The sequence below is a fragment of the Populus nigra genome, chromosome 16, assembly GCF_951802175.1.
Source record: "Populus nigra chromosome 16, ddPopNigr1.1, whole genome shotgun sequence".
Lineage (NCBI taxonomy): Eukaryota > Viridiplantae > Streptophyta > Magnoliopsida > Malpighiales > Salicaceae > Populus > Populus nigra.
The window spans coordinates 11,766,017-11,788,189 of record NC_084867.1 but is presented as its reverse complement, the minus strand read 5'-3'; the positions used below and the strand labels follow the sequence as shown (position 1 = coordinate 11,788,189).

The 22,173-nt window shown below is 33.2% G+C and overlaps 3 protein-coding genes across 7 annotated transcripts; all 3 read left to right on the top strand.

Moving 5' to 3' along the window:
- Positions 1–8,501: 8,501 nt before the first annotated feature.
- On the top strand, positions 8,502–13,623 carry LOC133675228 (sialyltransferase-like protein 2). 2 transcript variants are annotated; one of them, XR_009835376.1, is made up of 13 exons: positions 8,502–8,714; positions 8,807–8,880; positions 8,996–9,088; positions 9,405–9,482; positions 9,638–9,738; positions 10,210–10,402; positions 10,529–10,619; positions 10,692–10,756; positions 11,476–11,630; positions 11,722–11,803; positions 12,133–12,242; positions 12,817–13,151; positions 13,402–13,623. XR_009835376.1 is itself a non-coding variant. In XM_062096543.1 (12 exons), the coding sequence occupies exons 1-12, from the start codon at positions 8,627–8,629 to the stop codon at positions 13,010–13,012; spliced, it is 1,326 nt and encodes a 441-aa protein (XP_061952527.1). In that variant the 5' UTR covers positions 8,502–8,626; the 3' UTR covers positions 13,013–13,379. The 2 variants fall into 2 exon arrangements, 1 of the variants encoding a protein (XP_061952527.1); XM_062096543.1 differs by lacking the exon at positions 13,402–13,623 and having other exon boundaries at positions 12,817–13,379.
- A 1,689-nt stretch (positions 13,624–15,312) lies between these two features.
- LOC133675453 (uncharacterized) lies at positions 15,313–18,021 on the top strand. 4 transcript variants are annotated; one of them, XR_009835422.1, is made up of 2 exons: positions 15,313–16,475; positions 17,593–18,021. XR_009835422.1 is itself a non-coding variant. In XM_062096822.1 (2 exons), exon 1 carries the CDS (start codon positions 15,429–15,431, stop codon positions 16,416–16,418), a length of 990 nt encoding a protein of 329 aa, XP_061952806.1. In that variant the 5' UTR covers positions 15,313–15,428; the 3' UTR covers positions 16,419–16,427; positions 17,593–18,021. The 4 variants fall into 4 exon arrangements, 2 of the variants coding, with proteins under 2 accessions (XP_061952806.1, XP_061952807.1); XR_009835421.1 differs by having other exon boundaries at positions 15,313–17,441; XM_062096822.1 differs by having other exon boundaries at positions 15,313–16,427.
- Positions 18,022–19,585: 1,564 nt separating this feature from the next.
- On the top strand, positions 19,586–21,158 carry LOC133675475 (metalloendoproteinase 5-MMP-like). Its single transcript, XM_062096868.1, has one exon. It carries the CDS (start codon positions 19,605–19,607, stop codon positions 20,985–20,987), a length of 1,383 nt encoding a protein of 460 aa, XP_061952852.1. The 5' UTR covers positions 19,586–19,604; the 3' UTR covers positions 20,988–21,158.
- The last annotated feature ends 1,015 nt before the right edge of the window (positions 21,159–22,173 follow it).

Here is a 22,173-nt window from a genome sequence, read left to right as displayed (position 1 = left end):
ACCCGTTTCTTATTCTTCTTCTTCTTTTTCTTCACTATATGTAAAAAACATCATTTTTTATCTATTTCTTTCTCTTCTTTTCTCTCCTCATCTCCTTTTCTTTTCCTCCATGCTTGGGTATGTCTTCTTCTTCTTTCTTCTTTTATCCTCTTAGTTTTTTTTTTAATTAATATGCTTAATGAAAATTTTTTTCTCTCCTTAGCTTCATTTGCAACTACAATAAGATAAGATTTTTCTTTTTTCATGATTTTTTTCACTATGTTTTTTATTTTATTTTTAATTGTTTTTGTTCTTAATAATTGTATAAATATTGTTGTGAGATTTTTTTTTCATATGAGATCAATTTTTAGTAGATTTATTTATAGGATTTTTAAATTTTTAGCAATTGCAACTTCATTTTTTTCATATGAATTTTTTTAGTTGAATTTATTTTTTTATTTTATTTATTTATTGCAAATTTATTTGAGTTGATTTTCTTATTCTTTTTTCCAAGCATTTTAAGTATATATTATACAGTGTTAATTTATGTTAATTTAATTATTTTATAATTTTATAAAATAAATTTTTTTAAAATGTTTTTCAATAATTACCGACGGAATTACCGATGGAAATTTCATCGGTAATTCTGTCGGTAATAAAAAAATTATTACCGGGGGATATACTGACGAAATAAAACAGATAAGTTTATTACCAATGAATTTACCGATGAAAAAAAAATTACTGATAAAAGATTTACCGACAGAAAATTTTCATTGATGATTTTATTAGTAATTAATTTACTAATAAAATATATATTTTACACTAATAAAAAAAATTTATCAATAAAATTATTAAATTTTGCAGTGATTTATGGTCTCTTCAAGAAAAAGAGTACCTGAAAGATCGATGAATTTGATATCAAGAACCTTTTTGTTTCCCCTTGGGCAACGTACTAGGCAAAAAATATTATGGGACAGTTGCAGGGATTATAAACAAACACAATCATTGTACCAACTTCTTTTTTTTCAGAGGCAGCTAGAAAAAACTAGCTGAATTCGGAGATTAAGGCACTGTTGAAAGTATTTAAAAAAAAATTAATTTTTTTTATTTTAAATTAATATTATTTTGATATTTCATATCATTTTGATTTTGATGTGCTGATATCAAAAAATACTTTTTTAAAAATAAAAAAAATATTATGTTGATGTATTTTCAAATAAAAAATATTTTGAAAAACAACCACATTTCTAAACACGCTCTAAAGTGTGTTTGGCAGTGTGGTTGCGGGTGCTTTTCAAATAGCTTTTCGTGCTGAAATGCATGCCAATGATGTTTTTTCATTTTTTAAAAATAATTTTTGACATCAGCACATCAAAACGATTCAAAAAGTACAAACCGCACTTAATTTTAGCAAAAAAAAAAATTTTAAATTTTGATAAAACGCAGTTACAAACGCAATGCCAAACGATATCTAAAGCCTAATGTCATGGTTAAATAAACATGGAGGTGATAAACATATAGCTATATTTAATTAATTACATTGATATTTGATCTAAAAATAATTAAAATTAAGATATTTGATCTCGTAACATGGATCACACACTCAGTCATATTTAACAACTCTATTTCTTATAATAGATTTTTTTATTTAATTAAACGATTATCAATGAAAGTGAATTGAATAAAACCACGAAATTCGGTTATAAAACAATTGAATGTTGAATAGTAAAATTAAAATAAAAAAGATATAATGTTAAAGGATAAAATAAAAAAATATCAATTTAAAAAATTTATCAAAATAAATTCAATAAAGAATAACAAATAAAAAATAAAGATAGCCCACGTCATTTTTAGTTTTTTAAAAGAAAAAATATTGTCCTTGAATATGATTTTTTTTTTTTATTCCAGTTTCTCGAAGATCAGAATATTATTCTATTTCTAAAAAAACAAATAATACATGTTGAAACAGACAAGTATATTTAATGTGACAATACCATGGTCTCATAATTGTATTAAAATGACATACTTCAAAATAAAAAATAAAAAAACATGGGAGAAGGCATATGCGGCTGCAGCAGGAGAGATGAGGCATGGTGATTGAAGTAGCTAGGAGTGACTTCTAGGACTGACCACAGAGATGAGGTTGCGTCCCTTGTTTTGCTTTCCTGTTCCTCCATCATCTCTGGTTTTGTATTCATCGTCTCTGTCATCATTTCAAATAGTTTCCTAAACCATAGCCAAGTACATATTGATGACTTTCAGGACCACTGGAAATTTGACATGAAGCATGCAGTGCTGACCATTTTCTTTGCTAATCTGAAGAAAAATAAGGTTTTTCTTTTATAATGAATTCGAAAATATGATGGAAACCCCATTTTATATCTAGACTAGCACTAGAGCCTGTGATTCGTTGAGAGTAGGTTAAAAAGTTGATAATTGAAAATATGTGTCTTGATACACAGTATATTCTTAACTGGAATCTGAATTGCAACCCAAGGATCAGAACCCTCCAAAATCTCACCGAAAACTCCATAGTTCCTCCTCTTCGTTATCATCGACAAAGCGATTTCAAATACCATAGGCCACCTGGCCTCTCTGGATAGATCCCCAGAGAAAAGATTGGAAACAAGCTAGCCAGCCTGCAAGATTAGTAAAAATCTTCTCTGATACGAGGTAGCATGCAGCAAGCGATCCCAAACCTAATTACTTGCATGGTGACAGTCACGTAGAACATGAAAATGAGTCTCCGCGCTAGAAACATAAGGATTGTCTGTAATATGCCTTCTCGACCGAGCGTCATTGGTCAGAATACGATCATGGGCCACTAACCAAAGAAAAGTTCTTACTCGCTCTGGACCATCGCCAAATAAGATTTAATTCGCATAGCCATTCATGGAAGAATTCAATCCTGCATTAGCCATACAAGCTGATTTATTTCACCTGAAGGAGCGGAATGCTAAAAAAAATGAGTCATCACCCAACTAAAGAGGAGGACGACGAATGCTGGCAATCTTCGTAATTATATGAACAGGGAGAATGTGGACAAATCTACTTTCCACTGACCTTTAGTATAAACACAATCACCCACCACACGAGAAAGATCCTCGGGATCAATAACCTGCAGCCCAATCAAAAACAAGGGACCTTCACCTTCATTACAGCTTGCATACTTCCCTCGAAGGATAGAAACCCAGAAACTACTGTAATCATTGACAAGTCCCCAACCAAGCTTCTTTATAAAAGCTTCATTCATAGTATGCATATTGCGGATACCTAGACTCCATTAGTCTTCGGCTGATAAAACTCCCATTTGATCAAGTGAATTTTCTTCTTCTCAGAACTAACCTCCCAAATAAATTTTCTATAAATTCTCTCAATATCGCGGCAAACTGACTATAGAAGCATGTTAGTTTGCATAGGTATTATAAAGGGATAGTCATGTAAACTGAACGGCATAGAGCGATCCTCCCTGCTAAAGATAAATTGTTTGTTTTCCATCCTGAGAGACGTTGCTGGACCTGTTTTGTTAAATACCCGTAAGTTTACTTGTTAATGCATGCGTGATGAAGAAGAGATGCCCCAGTATATTTTACAAGGTCACTAATCCTCCCAAAACCCACATATATGGCTTATAGAATGAGCCAAAGCATCAGAAACATTCTTTGAAAATAACATTTTGGTTTTTGCAGAGCTCACTTTTTGGCCAAAGCTAAAATGATCAAGACAATACATAATATTCTCAATTTCGAGAGATGGAAAAACTCCTTGAATTGGAAAACGCACATAATCGATATCTCTATACTTTATAGATTCCGATAATAGCCAATAACCACATTTATCGCTAGACCAAACCCTTGGTGACATCTATAAATTTTACATTAACAGTGATCCAAAAGATCCAAATATAATTATTTATTTTGAATCGTTTAAGGTTGTTAATTTTGTTTTATTATGTATGAAATGATTGATATATCTTATTTCAATTTAAAAAATAAAATAAATTAAGATAGAATTTATCTTACTCATAATCTTGGTTTGTTTCGAAAATTTCACTCAAATTTCGACTAGAATATTCCGGTTTTGTTCCAGCTAAATTTTTTAATATTATATAGTTTTATTATATTAATTATATTTTTTAATCCGATTATTGAATTGGATTAAAATTTTATGAGTAGTCTCTTTACATATTGTTATATATCAAGTTAAAATCTTAGGCTAATTAGAGTTTATAAAGACCTTACCTGTCGATGATATTTTTAAAATTTTGTTAAAAAATTTTATTTTATTGTGTTTTATTTTATTGATTTTTTTAATTTCATCGTTTAACAATAAGTTTATTGGTAATTGAGTTTTATAATTTATTTTGATTTGTTTTATTTTAAGTTATGATGGTCTCATAATCCAGGTCACGAATTTAAAAAGTTAATCTAAATTGACCTGGGATGACCCAATATTTTGTCGTCTTAATTTAAAAAAAAAGGTATTGTTTTGATTTTTTAGTCAAACAATATTTACCACTCATCTAGGTTATCTTTGGACCCAAGATTCTATCGGTTCAACTCTTATTTTTTTTTGTGTTTGAAATTTAAAATATATAATTTCATGTTAATCCTTAAATTTAAATTGAAATTATACTTGTTAAATTAATATTTTGAATTATATATAAATAATACAACCCTAAACAACATGCCAAAACATTTTAAAATCTAAATATATAATTCAATTAAAAAATCAAAACACTAACCGGAACACCTTGGAATTGAGCTCCAAAACCTATTAATTGCGTATGTATGGTGTAAAACTTCAATATCCATCTCTTTAATATTGTTTAGAATTGTAAGAACTGTTGGTACATATTTATATACGATGTGATTTAGCGTAAATATAAACTTCACAAGTAAATAGCTTTGTTAATTTTATAACTTTTTGGTAAGATTATAACAATTAAATAATAAATTTAGGACATAAACTTTACATATTTAAGGAAAAAGAATATAATAATTGAATTAATATTTCAAAAGAATATTAATTTAAAAAAAAAAATTTTAAATATTTTTAAAAACACTTTTAAAACATAAAAACCAACAAAAAATAATATTTAAGATATGTTTCGCATGAAAATAAAGTGGTTTTCCAATATCAGTAGAACTTTTAAAAGAAGGAAAATCTTGTTGGGTTATCATTTAACCCCATTTTGAGGATAAAATATTTTTCAAGAAAGATTATTTTAATTTTACATTCATCTCTATTATTTTTCTTTCACCTCTTACTTTGAACCCATAAATATATTTTTTTATAATTAATATCTTTAATTGCCTAAATCAAATTTCATATGATTTATTATGAGATTCACCAATAATCCTCATAATTTTCTCACTTCTACCAAACGTAGTTTACACCTTTTACCACTTCACCATTAATAAATCTTACTCTCTTAATATTTCTTTTTAAAACTTTTATTCTCGTATAAAACACAACCCTAACGGTATATTTGAAATATTCTTAAAAATACAGGGATTGATATGAGCTCGGAAAAATCGTGACCTCCTCCCGTCCGGTAGGAGCTCCGCCTGAGATACTTAAAGGATTAATGGGTTGATGAAGATTTTCTTTCTTTAATTGCATTTAGATTTGGGATGACAACATGAAAAAAAAAACTTATTATCACCCTAGCCAACATCTTATAAAGATAAGTTTTAGTGAGTTGATAGCATACATCCTTCCCGGAAGAATCACAGAGACGACAGAAAACAAGTCTGGTATCATGTTTCCGGGTGTTTGAACCAAGATCACACTAGCCAACAAGAAAGACGTAGCTAACTGACTAGCAAGTGTATTCATATAAAATCTTTCAATATTTGTTCTTTAAGCTAGAAGATAAGAAGTGGAAATGCCGTCTTCTTTACCAATGTATATCAGCCAAACAGTGACATCAACGTCCATTAGGGGTGGACCACTGAAGGATAGGATAGCTGGGACGGTGCAGCCTATGGCTGTGGCCAATGGGGTCAGGGTCCCACCATGATCCGCTTGGCAACGGAGGAGCAAGCCTGCATGGCAACACCCATTGCCTAGTCTCTTTTGTCTAGCAAGAAAGTGAAGGAGATAAAAGGTGACATTGATTTCGTTTGGTAGTGTCCTCGTCTCCTTGTAGCCAAGAAATGGGCTGTCCCAAAAAACAGACCAGAGGTCTCGATCCCACTTGCCATGTGTTTTGGACTATAGTTTTCATCCATCATCTTTAATTTACTCGAGTTAGACTTCTCTTTTTTGAAACATGGATATTTTAAAATTCGAAAATGTTGTGATATATATGCTTCTCAAAATTATCCAAAATTAATAAATAATTAACCATTACTTTGAACACTAGGGTAAACTTCGAGAATAATTGTATATATAATAGTAGCAGGTACATCGTGAATTAATGTTTCGCTAATACAATTATACTATTTTCATAATTGAAGAAAAATAATTATTTTTCAATAATTTGTGCATATTTTAGTTTCACTGTAGTATCCAAAAATTGTACTGCATCAAACTAATGCAATGAAATATAATATGGATAAATAATTTGTGATTGTAGCATTATTTTTATTATTATTATTAACATGGGTGTCCGGGTTAGCTTGCGCGTACTTCGACTAATCTTATAGGCCCTGAAATTAACGACCATGTAAGTCTCCAGTAACCATGATATTAACAATCACATGGCTCGAACTTGAGATCACAAGAAAAACAAACCCTTTAATTCCAATTTCTTATTACTGAGTCACCTACTAGATAGTTGTATTGTAACATTCTTGTAATTATGGGTGTTATCCAAAAACTAATTTTCAATTTCATTATATTTTAATATGGACTAATATTTTAGATAATTGAATTGATGTGGATTTTAATAATGAATCCATGACATATCAATCATAAATTTTCAAAAAACTTTCCTGTATAATTTCATACTTGCCTTCCTTGGTTCTTTTATGCTAATGAATCTGGATTATATATATATATAAAAAGACAAAGAAGCTCAGGTCATGTTCTTAATCGAGAGTTTGTATACACACACGCGACCAGTTTCAGCCGCATATCTCTTTTATTATTATTGTTGTTGTTGTTATTTGGGAAGAAGTCAAGATACCCTCTTTGATTAGGCAGCCTAATGTCTCGAGCCGTTCATCATAATATATAAACATTACATCGGCATGTCAAAAAAACTAGCTATGATCATATCATCTAAAAGATGCATGCAGACGCAACTTTTATCCTTCTGAAACTAAAAATTTTCATACATAAAAGAGAGGTAACCTTTGGCTTAATATCATTCTAATTATTCAACTGGTCTTCATTGTGTTTGTCGACTGGTTCCTACCAGATAGCATTAAGACACCCCGTTGTCCAACTTGCTGACTTGTCCAGGCACAAGCCGGTGTTCATGCACTGCAATTTCCGAATTTCAAAGGGCAGAAAGACATTGATACTGTGGATTTTTACGCTGACCGCCGTTCTTGTTTCGATTACAAAAACAGGATCAGTTTTTTTGTTCGGTTTATCACCCATTTATATGAGGAAGGAAACAGATACTGATTTTGGAGCCCCAGGCAAGCAGCCCAACAATAAAATACAAACACCCCACTTGCCAAACCAGTTGAACAAGATCTACTATACAGGAAATCCTGGACCATAACCTGAATTGCTGTCTGCTTTAAACACAAGCTATATATATATAGTATCATGGTGTGTTTTTTCACGACCATAAACTGTTCTAATCCAAGAAAATATAGCATGTATTATACACAATTGACAAGTTATTTGTAAGCCATGCTTCTTGGAGACAAACATCGATCTGCGTACAAATTTGCAGCAATTTGAGACTGCTTAACTTTTGGGCTGTGGCCTCGAATTGGCGGACACTGAAATTAGCTTTTCGGGCTCTTGGAAGCTGCTTGGATTAGTCTAGGATTGGAGCTAATATTTGGGCTTCTGGAGATTACCCACCATGCTAGATCGATTGATTGGGCTTTAATCGTATTGTATAGAATACAATTAATTTTACCCAAAAAAAAACCATTTTCCAAAACCACAATTCCGATGCATTGCACGACGAGTAGAACTAGAAACCACTGGTAATATGACTGTGTGTTGATTTTTAAATATATTTTTTTATAAGAAAAATTATATATGTAAGTTTTTTAATATTTTTTTATAATTTAAAAAAAGTTAAGTTTAAATAAAAAAATTATATAATTAAATAAACTAAAACTTATATGCACTAATAAATAAATAAATAATTATTAATAACATTTAAAAATAAATTTAAAGAACAAAAAAATAGATGTGGATCAAAAACACCAGCTCATTCCAAAGCATGAATCACTGTATAAAATACCTCATCAGCTGAAGCAGTGAAGGGCATTATAGAGTGATAAATGGGATCCAATTAAGAATATGTTTTGTTAAGGGACCTAATTAAAAATAGTGCACTAGTTGTGGAACAAATACATCCATTATTTTAGAGCGTGGAGCTGTGGAGTAGAAGAAATAGAGAGATCGATTCCTCCTTCATTTTGCTTTCGTTTTTGGCTTCCCCTTCCCCTTCTTTTTCTTTTTTTTAATTCAAATTTAATTACTTCAAAGTAAAAAGAAAAAAAAGATGAGGTTATTGCAGCTGGGCTTCTTCCTAGCTTTAGCTTCCGGTCTCTCTGCTCTTCTCATGTACATCACCGGCGTCTCCGATCTACGTACGTTATTTTCATACATAATTTCCTATCTAGTACGTACATTTACAACTTTCTTAATTTTATGTATTTTGATTTTGTACGATAATTATCAGATGTGACCAATTCACTATCGAATCAAGATTTGGAAGCATTGCAGTCTCTACAAAACGGTTTCAAGAAGTGCGTGGTAATTTTTTTTTTCTTGCAATTTTATTTAGTCTTAGAATTGAAGTATAATGTATAGATTTGGTGGTGTTTCTAACTTTTGAATATTTCCCCCCCATGATTTGCTAATTTCTCAGGGTGTAAATGGATTAGGCTTACAAGCTGTGACTACTGGAAGTGATTACTGTAAAGTTACTATAAATTTTCCTAGAGACACCGTCCCCAAATGGGTATCATTTCTTTCTTTCTTTTGTTTGTTTTTTCTTTTTTACCCTTTTGAGTATTTTAGAATTGGCTGCTGATGTTATTAGGTATTAGTGTTAGGGTGTACTTGAAAGTGAAAATATACTTAATGGATTGTGTACTTGCAAGTAATTTTCGGGGCATAGTTTATGTTCTTAGTGGAATGAGATGGAATTTTTTTTTTTTTTAACATTTTGAGGGTGCCATTCCCGTTCCTATTAGTTGATGATGATTGCCAATGTAAATGTGGGTGTGTGATCTCGATGTGTGTTTGATTTTGTTTGATGTTCTATTTATAAACAGAAAGATCCTAAGACAGGAGAACTTGAAGGATTATCGTTTGAATTTAATCTATGTGAAGCTGTGGCAACATGGGAACAGGTGAGAGTTGCTTCATATGTGTGTGTTTAGTATTAAGCTTTGATAACCTGGCATTCCGACTATGTTCCTGAGATGATGTGTGTTGTTTGGTGTTTTTATGTTTGAATTTTGATGTGAAGTACAATTGATATATTATATAGTGAGTTGATTTTCAGGTGCGGAATAGTACTACAATACTCACGAGTGAGTTCATTGATGCTTTACCTAATGGATGGGAGGACTATGCTTGGCGTAGGATCAATAAAGGAGTACTTCTGTATGTGCTTTTAATTTGCCTGTTTTTTTTTTTGGGTAAATTACAGGGGAACAATAGGAAGGGGAAAGTAATGACTTGAACTAATCTGCTACATGGAGTTGATAGGATTTACGATGTGTCCTCCAATCAGGAGATAATTCATAGAAGAAATGCAAGTGGTGCTCAAAGCAGTTACACTCATTAAGATGAATGATTAGTTGTGATAGAAGTGATGGAAGTATTTGAGGTTTTCTTGGAAAGGAAATTTAAAGTTCATCTCTTGTTAAGATGTCAGTGGTTTTGTATTTATATTACTTTTTAAAAAGTTTCTAGTAGTTCCCAGCAAGACTTATTTTCATTCATTAAATTGGCAAAATCATTCTCAGGAAATGGGTTTAGCTGTTCAGTTTTGATGTTTAATTGGGTTATTGTGAGCCTCTAGGACTATTGACAGTAAGTTGTAGTCTGATGTGCCTCATTTATGCAACACAGTAACCAATGCAAGAACAAAACTTTATGCTTGGAGAAACTATCACTAGTACTCCCTGAGACACCACCATATGTTCCAAGGCAGTTTGATCGATGTGCTGTCATTGGTAATTCTGGAGATCTTTTAAAAACAAAGTTTGGAAAGGAAATTGATGATTATGATGTTGTAATTAGAGAAAATGGTGCCCCAATCAAGGTGAGGTTCCTCTCCTTCTCCTTCTCCTTCTTCTTCTTTTTTTTTTTTGTCATCAATCTAGTTGCTTTTCCCACCTTTTAAATCTTGTTGACATGTTTTTTTGTATTTGTTATTTTGTTATTGCAGAATTATACAGAGTATGTGGGCAAGAAAAGTTCATTTCGTCTTCTTAACCGGGGATCTGCTAAAGCCCTTGATAAAGTTGTAGAGTTAGATGGTATGTGCACTAGTCTACTTCTTACCATGCCTTTCATGTATTGCTAAAAAACTGATATTATGAATCCTACAGAAACAAGAAAGGAGGTCTTGATGATTAAAACAACAATACATGACATTATGAACAAGATGATTCGGGTTTGTATTCTCTCTTCTCTTTTACCTACAGTTTCTTTCTCCAAGTTTTATCTTTAACCAAAACTTGTTCTTATGGAAGCCAATATAGTCTCTTAACAGATGTTCCTTTTATTTTGGAAATTTGACCTTACACAGAAAGTTAAAATTTGTTGATGAATTTCAGTTTATGGCTTGCAAAAGAATGCATGCAAATCTTTGGAATCTGTGCTTTACAAAAACAATCTGCATAGCGATCTAGTTAGCCTTCATCTTGTTTTGAGTGCAAAATCATTAAGCTTGTATCAATTGAACAAAATTGATGCCATTGCAATTTCTTTCCAACCTTATGACTTTAGCTAACCTTTTTCATTAAGATTTTGCATGCAACACCTTGTAACGTGTACTGGAACTGATTTTACTTTATGGAACTACTCCAAGATTTGGTTTTATGTTCTGTTCGAGCTGTATACTTGGATTATCTGTCCTTTAATTATGTTATTGGCCTTCAAAGTGCCACCATAATCCACCCTGCCATATGGTTATGAAGACTTGCCTCAATCAAGTTTCATTCTTATCAGTTATTTTGTGTAGAATTTTATAAATGTCAGGAAACTGTCCAGTGAGTAGAGTTATATAAATATACCTGTTTACTGTTTTAAGAGAACTGTCTAATGAAAATTAGAAGGGCCTTTCTCTTCTGCTTTTCTTTCTGGCTTAACTTTTCCTTTTGTCTTATGTAGGAAGTTCCGATAAACAATCCTGTATATCTCATGCTAGGTGCATCTTTTGGATCAGCAGCTAAAGGAACTGGACTCAAGGCTCTTGAATTTGCTCTCTCTATCTGTGAGTCAGTTGATATGTATGGTTTCACTGTGGATCCAGGATACAAAGAATGGTATAAAAATGTTTCAATGCTTATATCTTGCAAAGAGTTCTTCCCACAATTTTATAATGGAACCTGACCAGGTAACCTTCTGTTATTTCAGGACAAGATATTTCTCAGAATCCAGGCAAGGTCACACTCCTCTCCATGGAAGAGCTTACTACCAGATGATGGAGTGCTTGGGTGTAAGTTCACATGAACTCTAAATTTCCTTTTCTTTTCTTTTTTCTTTCTTTTTTTTAGGTCAAAATCTTTTAATTATCCTAATATTGCAACCTTAAGGACATAAAGTCACCATTTGATGTCCCATGGCATTCCATATGGATGGTTTGACTTGAGTACAGTTCCTTACTTTTTTCCCTTTTAACTAATAACTTTCTGTTGGGCTTCGAATATGATTAAATGCTAGGCTTCCAAACTTGAATCATTAGATGTTTTAACAAGTGAAATCCTGTAATTTGTTGTTGGTGGATTTCTTTAGTAGTCTGATACCTTTTGTTTGTGGTTTGTTAAGCTTATCAAAATCCATTCCCCTATGCGAGCTGATCCCAGCCGTGTTGTCCATTCGTTACCAAGCCAGAGAACAATTACAGCTGCTAGAATTGCATCAGAGAAATTGTTGAGGTACCATTGTTGCTCATTTAGTTGTGTTTCATCAGTTGTTATTAAATTGCCAGAAACATGACTTGAATCATGCTGTTACAAAACAATGGCCAGGGATGTGTGCAAAGTTTAGCAACTATTAGTTATCTTGATGTTTAACCATTTTCATCTAATGGACGAGTAAAATTTGTTACCATACAACCTTGAAGTTTAACCATTTTCATCAAATGGATGAGTAAAATTTGCTACTGTCATTCACACACGTACAATTGTTGAAGTCAATGGTTGTCATACAAAGGGTGTTGTTCTGTTGGCTGTGTTAAAATTAAACTATTCAACCTAAGAAAGAAGGAATTATTTGATTGAGGAAAGATACGCATTAGCTCATGGTTTTTTGCAAGGGAACTTTGCAAAGCTGCTTGCCTTCTCATCATAGGATTAACATGTGACTTCTCATTACTATAGGGATGTTGAATCATCATTGATTCATGTGCATTGATGATAGAGATCTATATTCTGAGTGTGTTCCTTTTGTTGAAGTGGCAACATCTTCATCAATTAATAACTTCTTTCTTGCACATTATTTGTGTTGCAGGAGGGTCGGAGCAGGATCTGAAGACCCACTACGTGCATGCTCCATTAGAAAGAAGGTAGCAAAAAGAAAGTCTACAGCTATCTCTGGTCTCAGAAAGGCTGCTGTAGATCATCAAAATTTCGTTGAAGGCACAACCATGTATCCTTTGGAGCACCATCCTGGACATGGTCTCCTTTGCACACTGCCAAAAGATTGAATCAAAGAAAGCTAGAGTTGCACCGAAATAGGTGATGAATTTGTTAAATTACTGGCCAATATAAACCACTCACTAGCTGCTGTACTTCAATTGCTCTGTTCAACAAAATTTTGGTTCGAGTCAGAAGGCAACACAAAATGTAGGTGAAAATCATTTTTTTCAGAATTTTAATTTTACGCGTAGCTTCATTGTTCTTTTGACTAATAGCATCTCCCTATCATTTTTCCCTTTGATCCCCTAGTCATTTCTTCTCTTATGTCAAGCCATTTTCTGTTGTAATTGGATTGGACCATTGTCGCCCTGCCTGTATATGTCTCTCAGTTGTTTTGATGACACTAAACAAGGAAAACAAAAGGACATTTATGTATTCTAGTGTTGCATATTTGCAGATTCTTGGCAAATTCCTGATGTTTCAATGGAGTAGCTATGACAAAACACTAGAACACGCTTTTCTTAATTTCTTCGAATTCCCATTTCCCATGTAACGTGTTGTAAGGAGATCCAGTGTCGTGATTTTAGCCATAGGCTTTAGTTGTTTGCTAGGTCTCGAAATTCTTATGGAAGCATCGAATTGGATATGAAAAGAATGAGATGGGTATAGTTGATTACTACTTAGCTGTCTCATGGTGAGCTCTCAAATTTTGTTATCTATTTATATGTCAAAATAATCTCTCTTTTTTTTTCAAGAGCACTAATTTAAATTTCATTGATACAAAATAATTTTCTAGTATAATTTTTTTTAATATAACTTTTTGAGACATATATAACCCTATTTAGTGATATTTATTGTTTTTTAAATAACAGTTTATTAGAATTGTAAAAGCAAGTTTTAGAAAAGAAAAACTTAGCTTTTTATATTTTTGACGCAAATATATTAAGAAAAAAAAGAATAATATATTGCTTACACATTATCACGAAGAAGTTTTTGAAATTTATTTTTTAACTAATCATATAATTATAAAATATATGAATGAAATTATAGAACAAAAAAAAAAACATTTGTTGTCAAAACCCGCTTTTGTTATTCATGTAACTTTTTCTAACATAAATTAAAATTAATATCCTAAAAATAATTTTTATTATTTTATTAAATAAACTAAAATTAAAATTAAAACAAATAAAGGCTCATAAAAATAGCAAAATACCTTGGCCTGTAGGCTAGTTTCTAGCTAGAAAAAAGCATGTATGTCACGTGTAGCAATGTTATGGATAGGTTTTCAAGTATTATAATTTTTTTTTAATTTAAAAACTTTAAACTCCCCTCTAGCGTCACAACTCATTGACACTAAAATTATCTTTTTTATTATTAGAATTTCAACATTTGATAATTTTCCCTCTCCTCCACGATAGTGACTTGTTCTCTCATTTTCTCAAAAGTAAAAAAAAAAAAAAAAAACTTGTTTTTTGTCTTATTATCAATTTTAATTCTCTCATTTTTTTAAAACAATAAAACTGAATTTTTTATGAATTTAGATTTAAATACACTATAAAGAAATATTATTCAATTTGTCACCTTTCACAAATAATACTATAGGTATGTGGATTTTAACTTTATTTTTTTTTAATAATATACCTAATATGAAAAAAAAAACTCATGAATATTTTATTACCATAAAATTTATGTTTTTTTAAATCTTTAATATATTTTTTATTTAATTCTATTACATTTATCAATATTGTTTTTGCAACCATACACAAAATATTATGACTTAGTTTGTATATTTTATTTTAAATTTTGTCTCAAGACCATAGTGAATTTTTGTTCAAAAAACAATGTTTAAGTCTTTGGATTGATACTTAATTTTATCAATATATATTTGTTTCTGTATTATTAAATAAAATACAGTTTCAAGAAACACAAAATCAAGTTAATTTTTTTATATTTAATCTACAATATCAAAAAATTTAAAATATATATATTTTTACTTTCAAAATAATTAGGGTCTTATCCGCAACTATTAAGAATACGAGAATCGTTGTTTGTCCTTTCACAATAATATAAAATTTATAAATTATTTCTATAATGGATTTAATATTTTTATTAAAAAACAGAGTAAAATTACCTCGTGTTTTACATGCGAATAGTTGAATAATTCCATGATGATTAGAAGAAAACAATGAAAAAACACCACGTGTTTTACATTCACTAATTACCATTTCCTCGTCCACATGGCTCCTTCCTGAAACCCCACCAATCTATATCAAGACACGCGTCAAACACCCAGCAAACCCATTTGACACACTCTCACTCATTAACTCTCCACTCTACAGTTTACTCTCCCCTCTCCCCAAACCCCCCCCCCCCCCAATCAACCACATAAAAGAAATACATAAACAAAAGCAAACCCTAAAGATTAAGAAAAGTTTTGATTTTTAAGTTTTTTTTAATACGAGTCTTTCAAACTCCCATCTTGAAATGGCAGAGATACGCCCACCTGAGACCCATCCAAACAACGGTGGCGGCGGCGGTAGCAGCGGAGGTGGAGGAGGGGCACTAACATCATCGGAAACTGTGGGTTCAAAGAGGCAGCGGAGGCCAAGTGTCCGATTAGGCGAGATAGGCGGCGGAGACCAGCTTTATGAATCCCAACACCACCGTAGAACTGCCAGCAACAGTAACAAGCAATGGAAACAACAACAACAACAGAGTTTGGGTTTTAAAGAGGCAAGTAAATCATCAAAGACTCGAGCTTTAACGAATTTAAGTGAGTTTAATGAAATCCTTGATGGGGATAATGATATTAATTTGGATAGTGTTGCAATTGGGAGTTGGAGAGTTAATCATTCTTCGAAAAAGAGAGGGTCTTTGAATGTTAGTGCAAAGCGAGTTAGGTCTAACTGGGTGTCTAAATTTGATGATAGTAGTGGTGGTGGTGGTGGTGGTAATGGTGGTGAAGGGGAGGAGAAATACAGTGGTGGTGAAGACGAGGAGGAGGAGGAGGAGGAGGAGGAGGAGGATTGTAGAGAATTTGATGTTGAGAATTCAGAGACTTTGTTGAAAGAACAAAGCCGAATTCGTGATCCACTTGATAATTTGGGAGATGGGAATGAGAGGAATGGGAGGGAAGTGCATTGCTATAGGAGGGTAATTAGGGGGAGGAATGATCGTAATGTTAATCATGATTATCGTCATGACGGTGTTGATTTATCAGGTCCATCTGATAATGATATGAGAGATTATAGGAATATTGGGAGGTGTGGTGGTGGAGGGGAGGACGGAGTGAGGATTTGGCTGAATAGTTTAGGGTTAGGGAGATACGCACCAGTTTTTGAGATTCATGAGGTGGATGATGAGGTTTTGCCAAAGTTGACATTGGAGGATTTGAAGGATATGGGGATCAATGCTGTTGGGTCTAGAAGGAAGATGTTTTGTGCGATTCAGAAGCTAGGAAAGGGGTTTTCTTGATGTTTTTTGGTGAGCTTGTAGAGGTTTTTTTTTAATGGATAACTTTTCTCAGCCATGGTAATTAAGATGCATCATGTCTGAATTTAATTTGACCTATTTCGTTCCGTCTATTAGAAATATCAGTACTTTTTGGTATTAGTAGGATGTTTTGGTTAGTATTACTTTCTTGCCCTATATCAATGCATTTTTAATTCAGTGCAATATTCTATTACATGGCCCTTGAGTTGATTTGCTGAAGTAGTTGTGGCTGTTTTAATGAGCCTGAAGCTATATCACTTCTTCATTTGATTCTTGGAGAAATTCATGAAAAGGAAATTGCTTTAAATATTCTTATGAAAAGAGTTCAAAATCAAAGCATAAGTCTTTTGCTTTACTTCATTCCTTTTGAGATTGAAAGCAGATTAGTTGAAGTTCTAAGCCAAAAGTTGAATGTGAATAATCATACTTGCAATTAGTGAATGGAGAAAAACTGTAATTCTTTATGCAATATAAGCATGTTGTTTGTAGTCCATGATGTTTGCATATTTTCTGTGTTTGTTCCTTTATTCATCTCTCGGGTGGTATTGTCTTCTAAAACTCTTCAGTAACTTATATAAACCTGTTGTGATTAGAGTCCAGAACTGGTTGCCAGTCCTCAACACTAGAAGATTGACTTTCTATTGAGCTCAGAGTTAGTGGTTTTTAGAAATTGTCAGCAGGAAGTGCAACCTATCTAATGAGGTGTGGTCTGTGTTTCAACTTTTAAGGTCCGCTAAGGTTGCCAGAAGTTCTAGCTACCTTTTTGTGGTGTATAGCAGTGCAGTTTTTAACACGCTAAGGTACTCTAAAGTTGTATGTGGAATACTTTGCGAACTGCGACTAGGAAAAAGTAAGTCATTGCATGAATGAGGACTCAACTTGTGGAGTGGGTTCTGTAAGAGACAGATGTTACATTCAAGAAGAGTATATGTTGTTCATATTTTTGGAGAATAGGGTTACTGGATTGGTGATCCAATGCATAGCGCCTTTATTCAGAGCATGTTGGTTAGTTCTAAATTGTTCTGCCGTTATTAGTTCTGTCATTATTTTTCAATGTTGACTCTCTAACACGTGACATTTCAATTGACCACCATTTTAGCTGGAAATGAGCTGCCCATCTGAATGTGATTTGTTATTTGTATTTGATGCTGACTAGGTTACTTAAGAGGAAATATTAAGCCGATTACAAAGATTCGGAGAAGACCAGTTAAGCAACTCAGGTTAGGATATTCTTGATCAAGAATCGATGTAGAGGTCTCAAGCTAACTGAACAGTGGTGAAGGGATGCATCCCTTTGGTGTCTGTTTCCCAGTAAAGGCGTACCGGTGAAATTTGTTTTAGCAAGAGCTATGCTAGATGCACTCAATTCTAAGCTAATGCTAGCTATACATGTACCCTTCTTTTGTGGAATAAATTGAATGATATACAGATGCATGCCAAAACCTATCATTTTATGATTATTTTTGATGTTGGGAAAGGGGATAGAGTATCATTGTTGTTGGTTGATGGAGAGAAATCTTGGAGCATTCTAAAGGCTGCATTACATGTCTCTTAATGAATAATATTGTTTCTTTTCCATTGTTCCTCCTTTTGTGCGTTTAGCTAAGCCCTCTTGTTAGAATTGATATATATACCTTGTATAAGCTAAGCAAGTCTTTGCAAATTTGCAGGCCAATTGATATAGCTTTGATCATAAGTTAATGTTTGTAGACCAATTTTTATGAGAGTAGTCATGTCCAATTCGCATTTTAGGTTTAGGGTCTGCTGGCTTTTAGGTTTCATTGGCAGAGGACGTGCTTGAAACTTGAATGTCGGCCTTCAGAGTACAAATTTCTAGCGTATTTCTGAGGTGTAGAAGTTCTTCTCTAGAAGTTCGCACAGTTCTTTTTCATCCATACTATAAATACCCTCTACAGTGACAATCACCTTCTTAGGTTTGCCCTCTGCAATTTGCTGTATCAGAAATCATACTTTGCTCCATTTTTTAAGAATCTGTTGGTGTAGAAGAGGGAGCAAAAAAATAATTGAATTATTTATGGCATGGGATGGGATGTTTTAGAAAACTGAAGGAACCTGTCATTTCTATTAACTATACATATAGATACCTAGATAGCTCCACTTTTAAAATCATCAGCGGTCATTAAAACAGTTTGATGAAGTTGATTTTCATTAATTCTCAATTCCGAAACCGTGATGTGAAGAATCCTGATTTGGTGATCATTGAATTGATGCAGGATTGAATATTCTCCAATTGCCTTATTACCTAACCCCAAGTGTATAAAATAATTCCATGTAATGTAAGAGCCTCGTTACGATCGAAGGCCATCGCAAGGAACACTTGAACCTCCAAGTTTGACCTAGTCCAAGCCTCCCTTTTTTCTATCTGCTTCTTCCTGGAGGCTTCTGACCACGAAGTCAATTCTATGTAGAGTTGTCGTCATGACTTGCAATAGAGGACAAAAATTGATTTTTTTTTTAAATTTCTTTTTCGATCAGTTTTTCTATTGTTCACATTTAATTTCTTGGTAGTTTAATGTGTAGATTTCTGAGACGTAGCATTTAAAATCATTCAATATTTCTGGAGTGCAAATCTTAGATTAGTCCTCTGACTGTATATAGCTCCTTGATGAGTCCTTGAACTACCGATTTTATCGATTGGATCCCCCTATCTATTTTTTTTTTCTTACAATTGGATCTTTCTGCTATAATAATTAGAGACTCTGTTAGATATTGCGCATTCTACCTGATTGTTTTCTTATGAATTATAATGGTCCCAGAATTTATGCATGAAAATATATAATATTTCTCCCTATTAGCAAATGTAAAGCATATCCAATTATTCCTTTAATCCATTATTCTAATTGTTCTTGCAAATGTTTGGAGTGAAAAGATAAGGTATTTTCATGTTCAAGTCTCGTGGGAATCACGAGGGCTAATGAGAAAACACATGAATAGCCTATGCACCATTCAATGTCATCTTCGATTTGGAGACCAAATTGGTAAAATCAAAAGTTGGAGGACTAATCCGAGGTTTGCTCACTTCAAAATTCAATCCCGGTGACCATGGATGAAGACCACTAGGCCCCAGCAAAAGTGGATTCATTCAAAACGCGATAAAGCCCTCCACGTTTTCACATAATTATAATTTTAAACACAAGAAGTCGGACAATGTATTTGGTTTTGGAGAAAATGACACCAACAAATCCAAGAAGTCGATGTTGCTGTTGCCGGCTTCCTTCCTGCCTGCTTTACCAATCGGGCATTCATTCCTCTAGAAACTTGGAAACTTCCTCCTCTTTAATTGACCATCGTCGCACCTCTCCTCTGCTACTTAAAAACCCCCTCTCAATTTCTTCCAATCAAGACCAAAAACCTCTCTTTGTCGGCAAATTCTCTTTCTCGAGAACTCAAAACCAAACAATCATGACAAAATCACGGCAACATCATCATCGTTTCATAATTCGCACAATTCTTCTTCTACTCTCACTTAACTCAGTTCCTTCAATCTCTGCTCACTTTTTCCCTAACTTCACTTCAATCCCAGAAGAGTTGCTCAAGAACGCCACCGGTAATCCGTGGGATTTCTTCCAACAACTAGCCGGCTGCCACGCAGGTAAAAAATACGACGGCTTAGCCAAGCTCAAACACTACTTCCAATACTTCGGCTACATCCCCAATTCCCTCTCCAATTTCACCGATGATTTCGACGACTACCTTGAATCTGCTCTCCGAACCTACCAACAAAACTTCAACCTTAACGTCACTGGCGAACTCGACGACCAAACAGTGAACCACGTCGTACGGCCCAGATGCGGCAATCCGGATATAATCAACGGCTCTACGAGTATGAACTCTGGCAAGACCAATAATACCTCGTCAAGCCATCACTTTCACAAGGTCTCTCATTACAGCTTCTTCACTGGCCAGCCTCGTTGGAGAAAACAAGCCTTAACCTACGTGTTCTCGCCGGAAAATAAACTATCCGACGAGGTCAAGGCCGTTTTCTCCCGCGCTTTTGACCGTTGGTCAACGGTGATTCCATTGAATTTCTCACAGACGGATTCTATCTACACAGCTGATATCCGGATTGCGTTTTTCAGTGGCGATCATGGAGATGGAGAGCCGTTTGATGGGGTCTTGGGGACATTAGCACATGCTTTTTCTCCCCAAAATGGGCGACTCCATCTTGACGACGACGAGCATTGGGTTGTGACAGGTGATGTCAGGACATCAGAGTTGACGTCAGCTGTTGATTTGGAGTCCGTGGCAGTGCATGAGATTGGACATTTGTTAGGTTTAGGGCATTCCTCTGTGGAAGAGTCGATCATGTACCCTAGTATTTCTTCAAGGACAAGGAAAGTTGAATTGGCCACCGATGACATTGAAGGGATCCAAACGCTGTATGGTAGCAATCCTAATTTTAATGGTTCATCTGCACAGTCCGTTCAGGAAGAGACTGGTAGCGGTAGCGGTGCCGCCCACTGTGTCCCTTCGAGGTGGGGTCTAACTGGGTTAATCATGGCCTTGTGCTTTGCTTTCCTTCTTTTGTAGATTAGACTTTAGATTAATTAGGTTACATAACATGAATTTCATTTTTTTATTTTTAATTATTTGGTGGATTTCAAAAAGGAGCTGTCATTGGCTCTTTATATTTGTAGTTATTACCAATTTACCATCACACTTGATATATTAATTCACGGAATACTATATTTATTATTTATATATCATTTCTTGCTTTGGAAATTTCTATAATATAAATAAACTATGAGACTATTTGATAATACAATTGGGTTTTGCCTTGATGACGTGGAAAGAAAAGTGGTTGTTACATCTTCAGCCTCCAGGCCACCTACCGATCACCATAGCTGGAATGTTTGTGGACCAGTTTTTTACTATATTAAACATGCCTAAGTAGTGCTTGAGATTATTTTTTTTTAGTATGTTCGTTTGTTTTTATAGTGTAAGAATATTTTTGAAAAAATTTAAAGTTTTTTGCTTTAAATTATTATTTTTTATTTTAGATTATTTTGATTTGTTTATGTAAAAAATAAATGTTAAAAAATAAAAATAAAAATTATTTGATGTATTTCAAAATGAAAAGTATTTTGAAAAGTACTCGGTACCACAATATCAAATCAGATAAAATAGCTTCTTCCACCCAGGGGAATCTTTCTTTCTATGCTTGTTAACAATGATCAGCCATAATATGAGGTCCCAAAATATATAATCAAGAGATGAAATTAAAAAAAAAAACTAATTCAATAAAGGATTCAAGATAAAATACATTGCAATTAAAAGACTAAGAACCAAACCTGATATAAAAATCAATTACCAAGGAATGAAATTAAAAAATAAAATTAACATAATAAATTATTCAAGACCAAATGCATTGTAATAAAAAAATAAAGACCTAATTTGACTCAACAAACTAATATTCATACTTCTTTTTCTTTTTCTTTTTTGCAAAAACCAACATATTTTTAAAAAAAAAAAAGAGAAAAAGAGAGAGAAAAAAAAACATGTAACCGGAGCTTAACTGGCGATCTTTTGACAGCATGCGCCTCACCACTATGATAGGAAATAGGGACATTATGAGGCGCATCAAACATCATCACGAATAGCAATGTTTGGATTTGTTTTAGCATTACATGCGTCACCCTAAATGTGTTAGCGATTTCCACTTGCCAGTGTGTTCTAAGCATGCCCACATGAGAATAATAATAAAAAAAACATAGCA

What these genes read in the sequence shown, in the direction of transcription:
- LOC133675228 (XM_062096543.1), top strand. Translation starts at nt 8,627, where the DNA reads ATGAGGTTATTGCAGCTGGGCTTCTTCCTAGCTTTAGCTTCCGGTCTC. An exon ending in ACGGTTTCAAGAAGTGCGTG is followed by an intron (nt 8,881 to 8,995) that starts GTAATTTTTTTT and finishes CTAATTTCTCAG; the next exon opens with GGTGTAAATGGATTAGGCTT. An exon ending in TAAAGTTGTAGAGTTAGATG is followed by an intron (nt 10,620 to 10,691) that starts GTATGTGCACTA and finishes TGAATCCTACAG; the next exon opens with AAACAAGAAAGGAGGTCTTG.
- LOC133675475 (XM_062096868.1), top strand. Translation starts at nt 19,605, where the DNA reads ATGTATTTGGTTTTGGAGAAAATGACACCAACAAATCCAAGAAGTCGA.
- LOC133675453 (XM_062096822.1), top strand. Translation starts at nt 15,429, where the DNA reads ATGGCAGAGATACGCCCACCTGAGACCCATCCAAACAACGGTGGCGGC.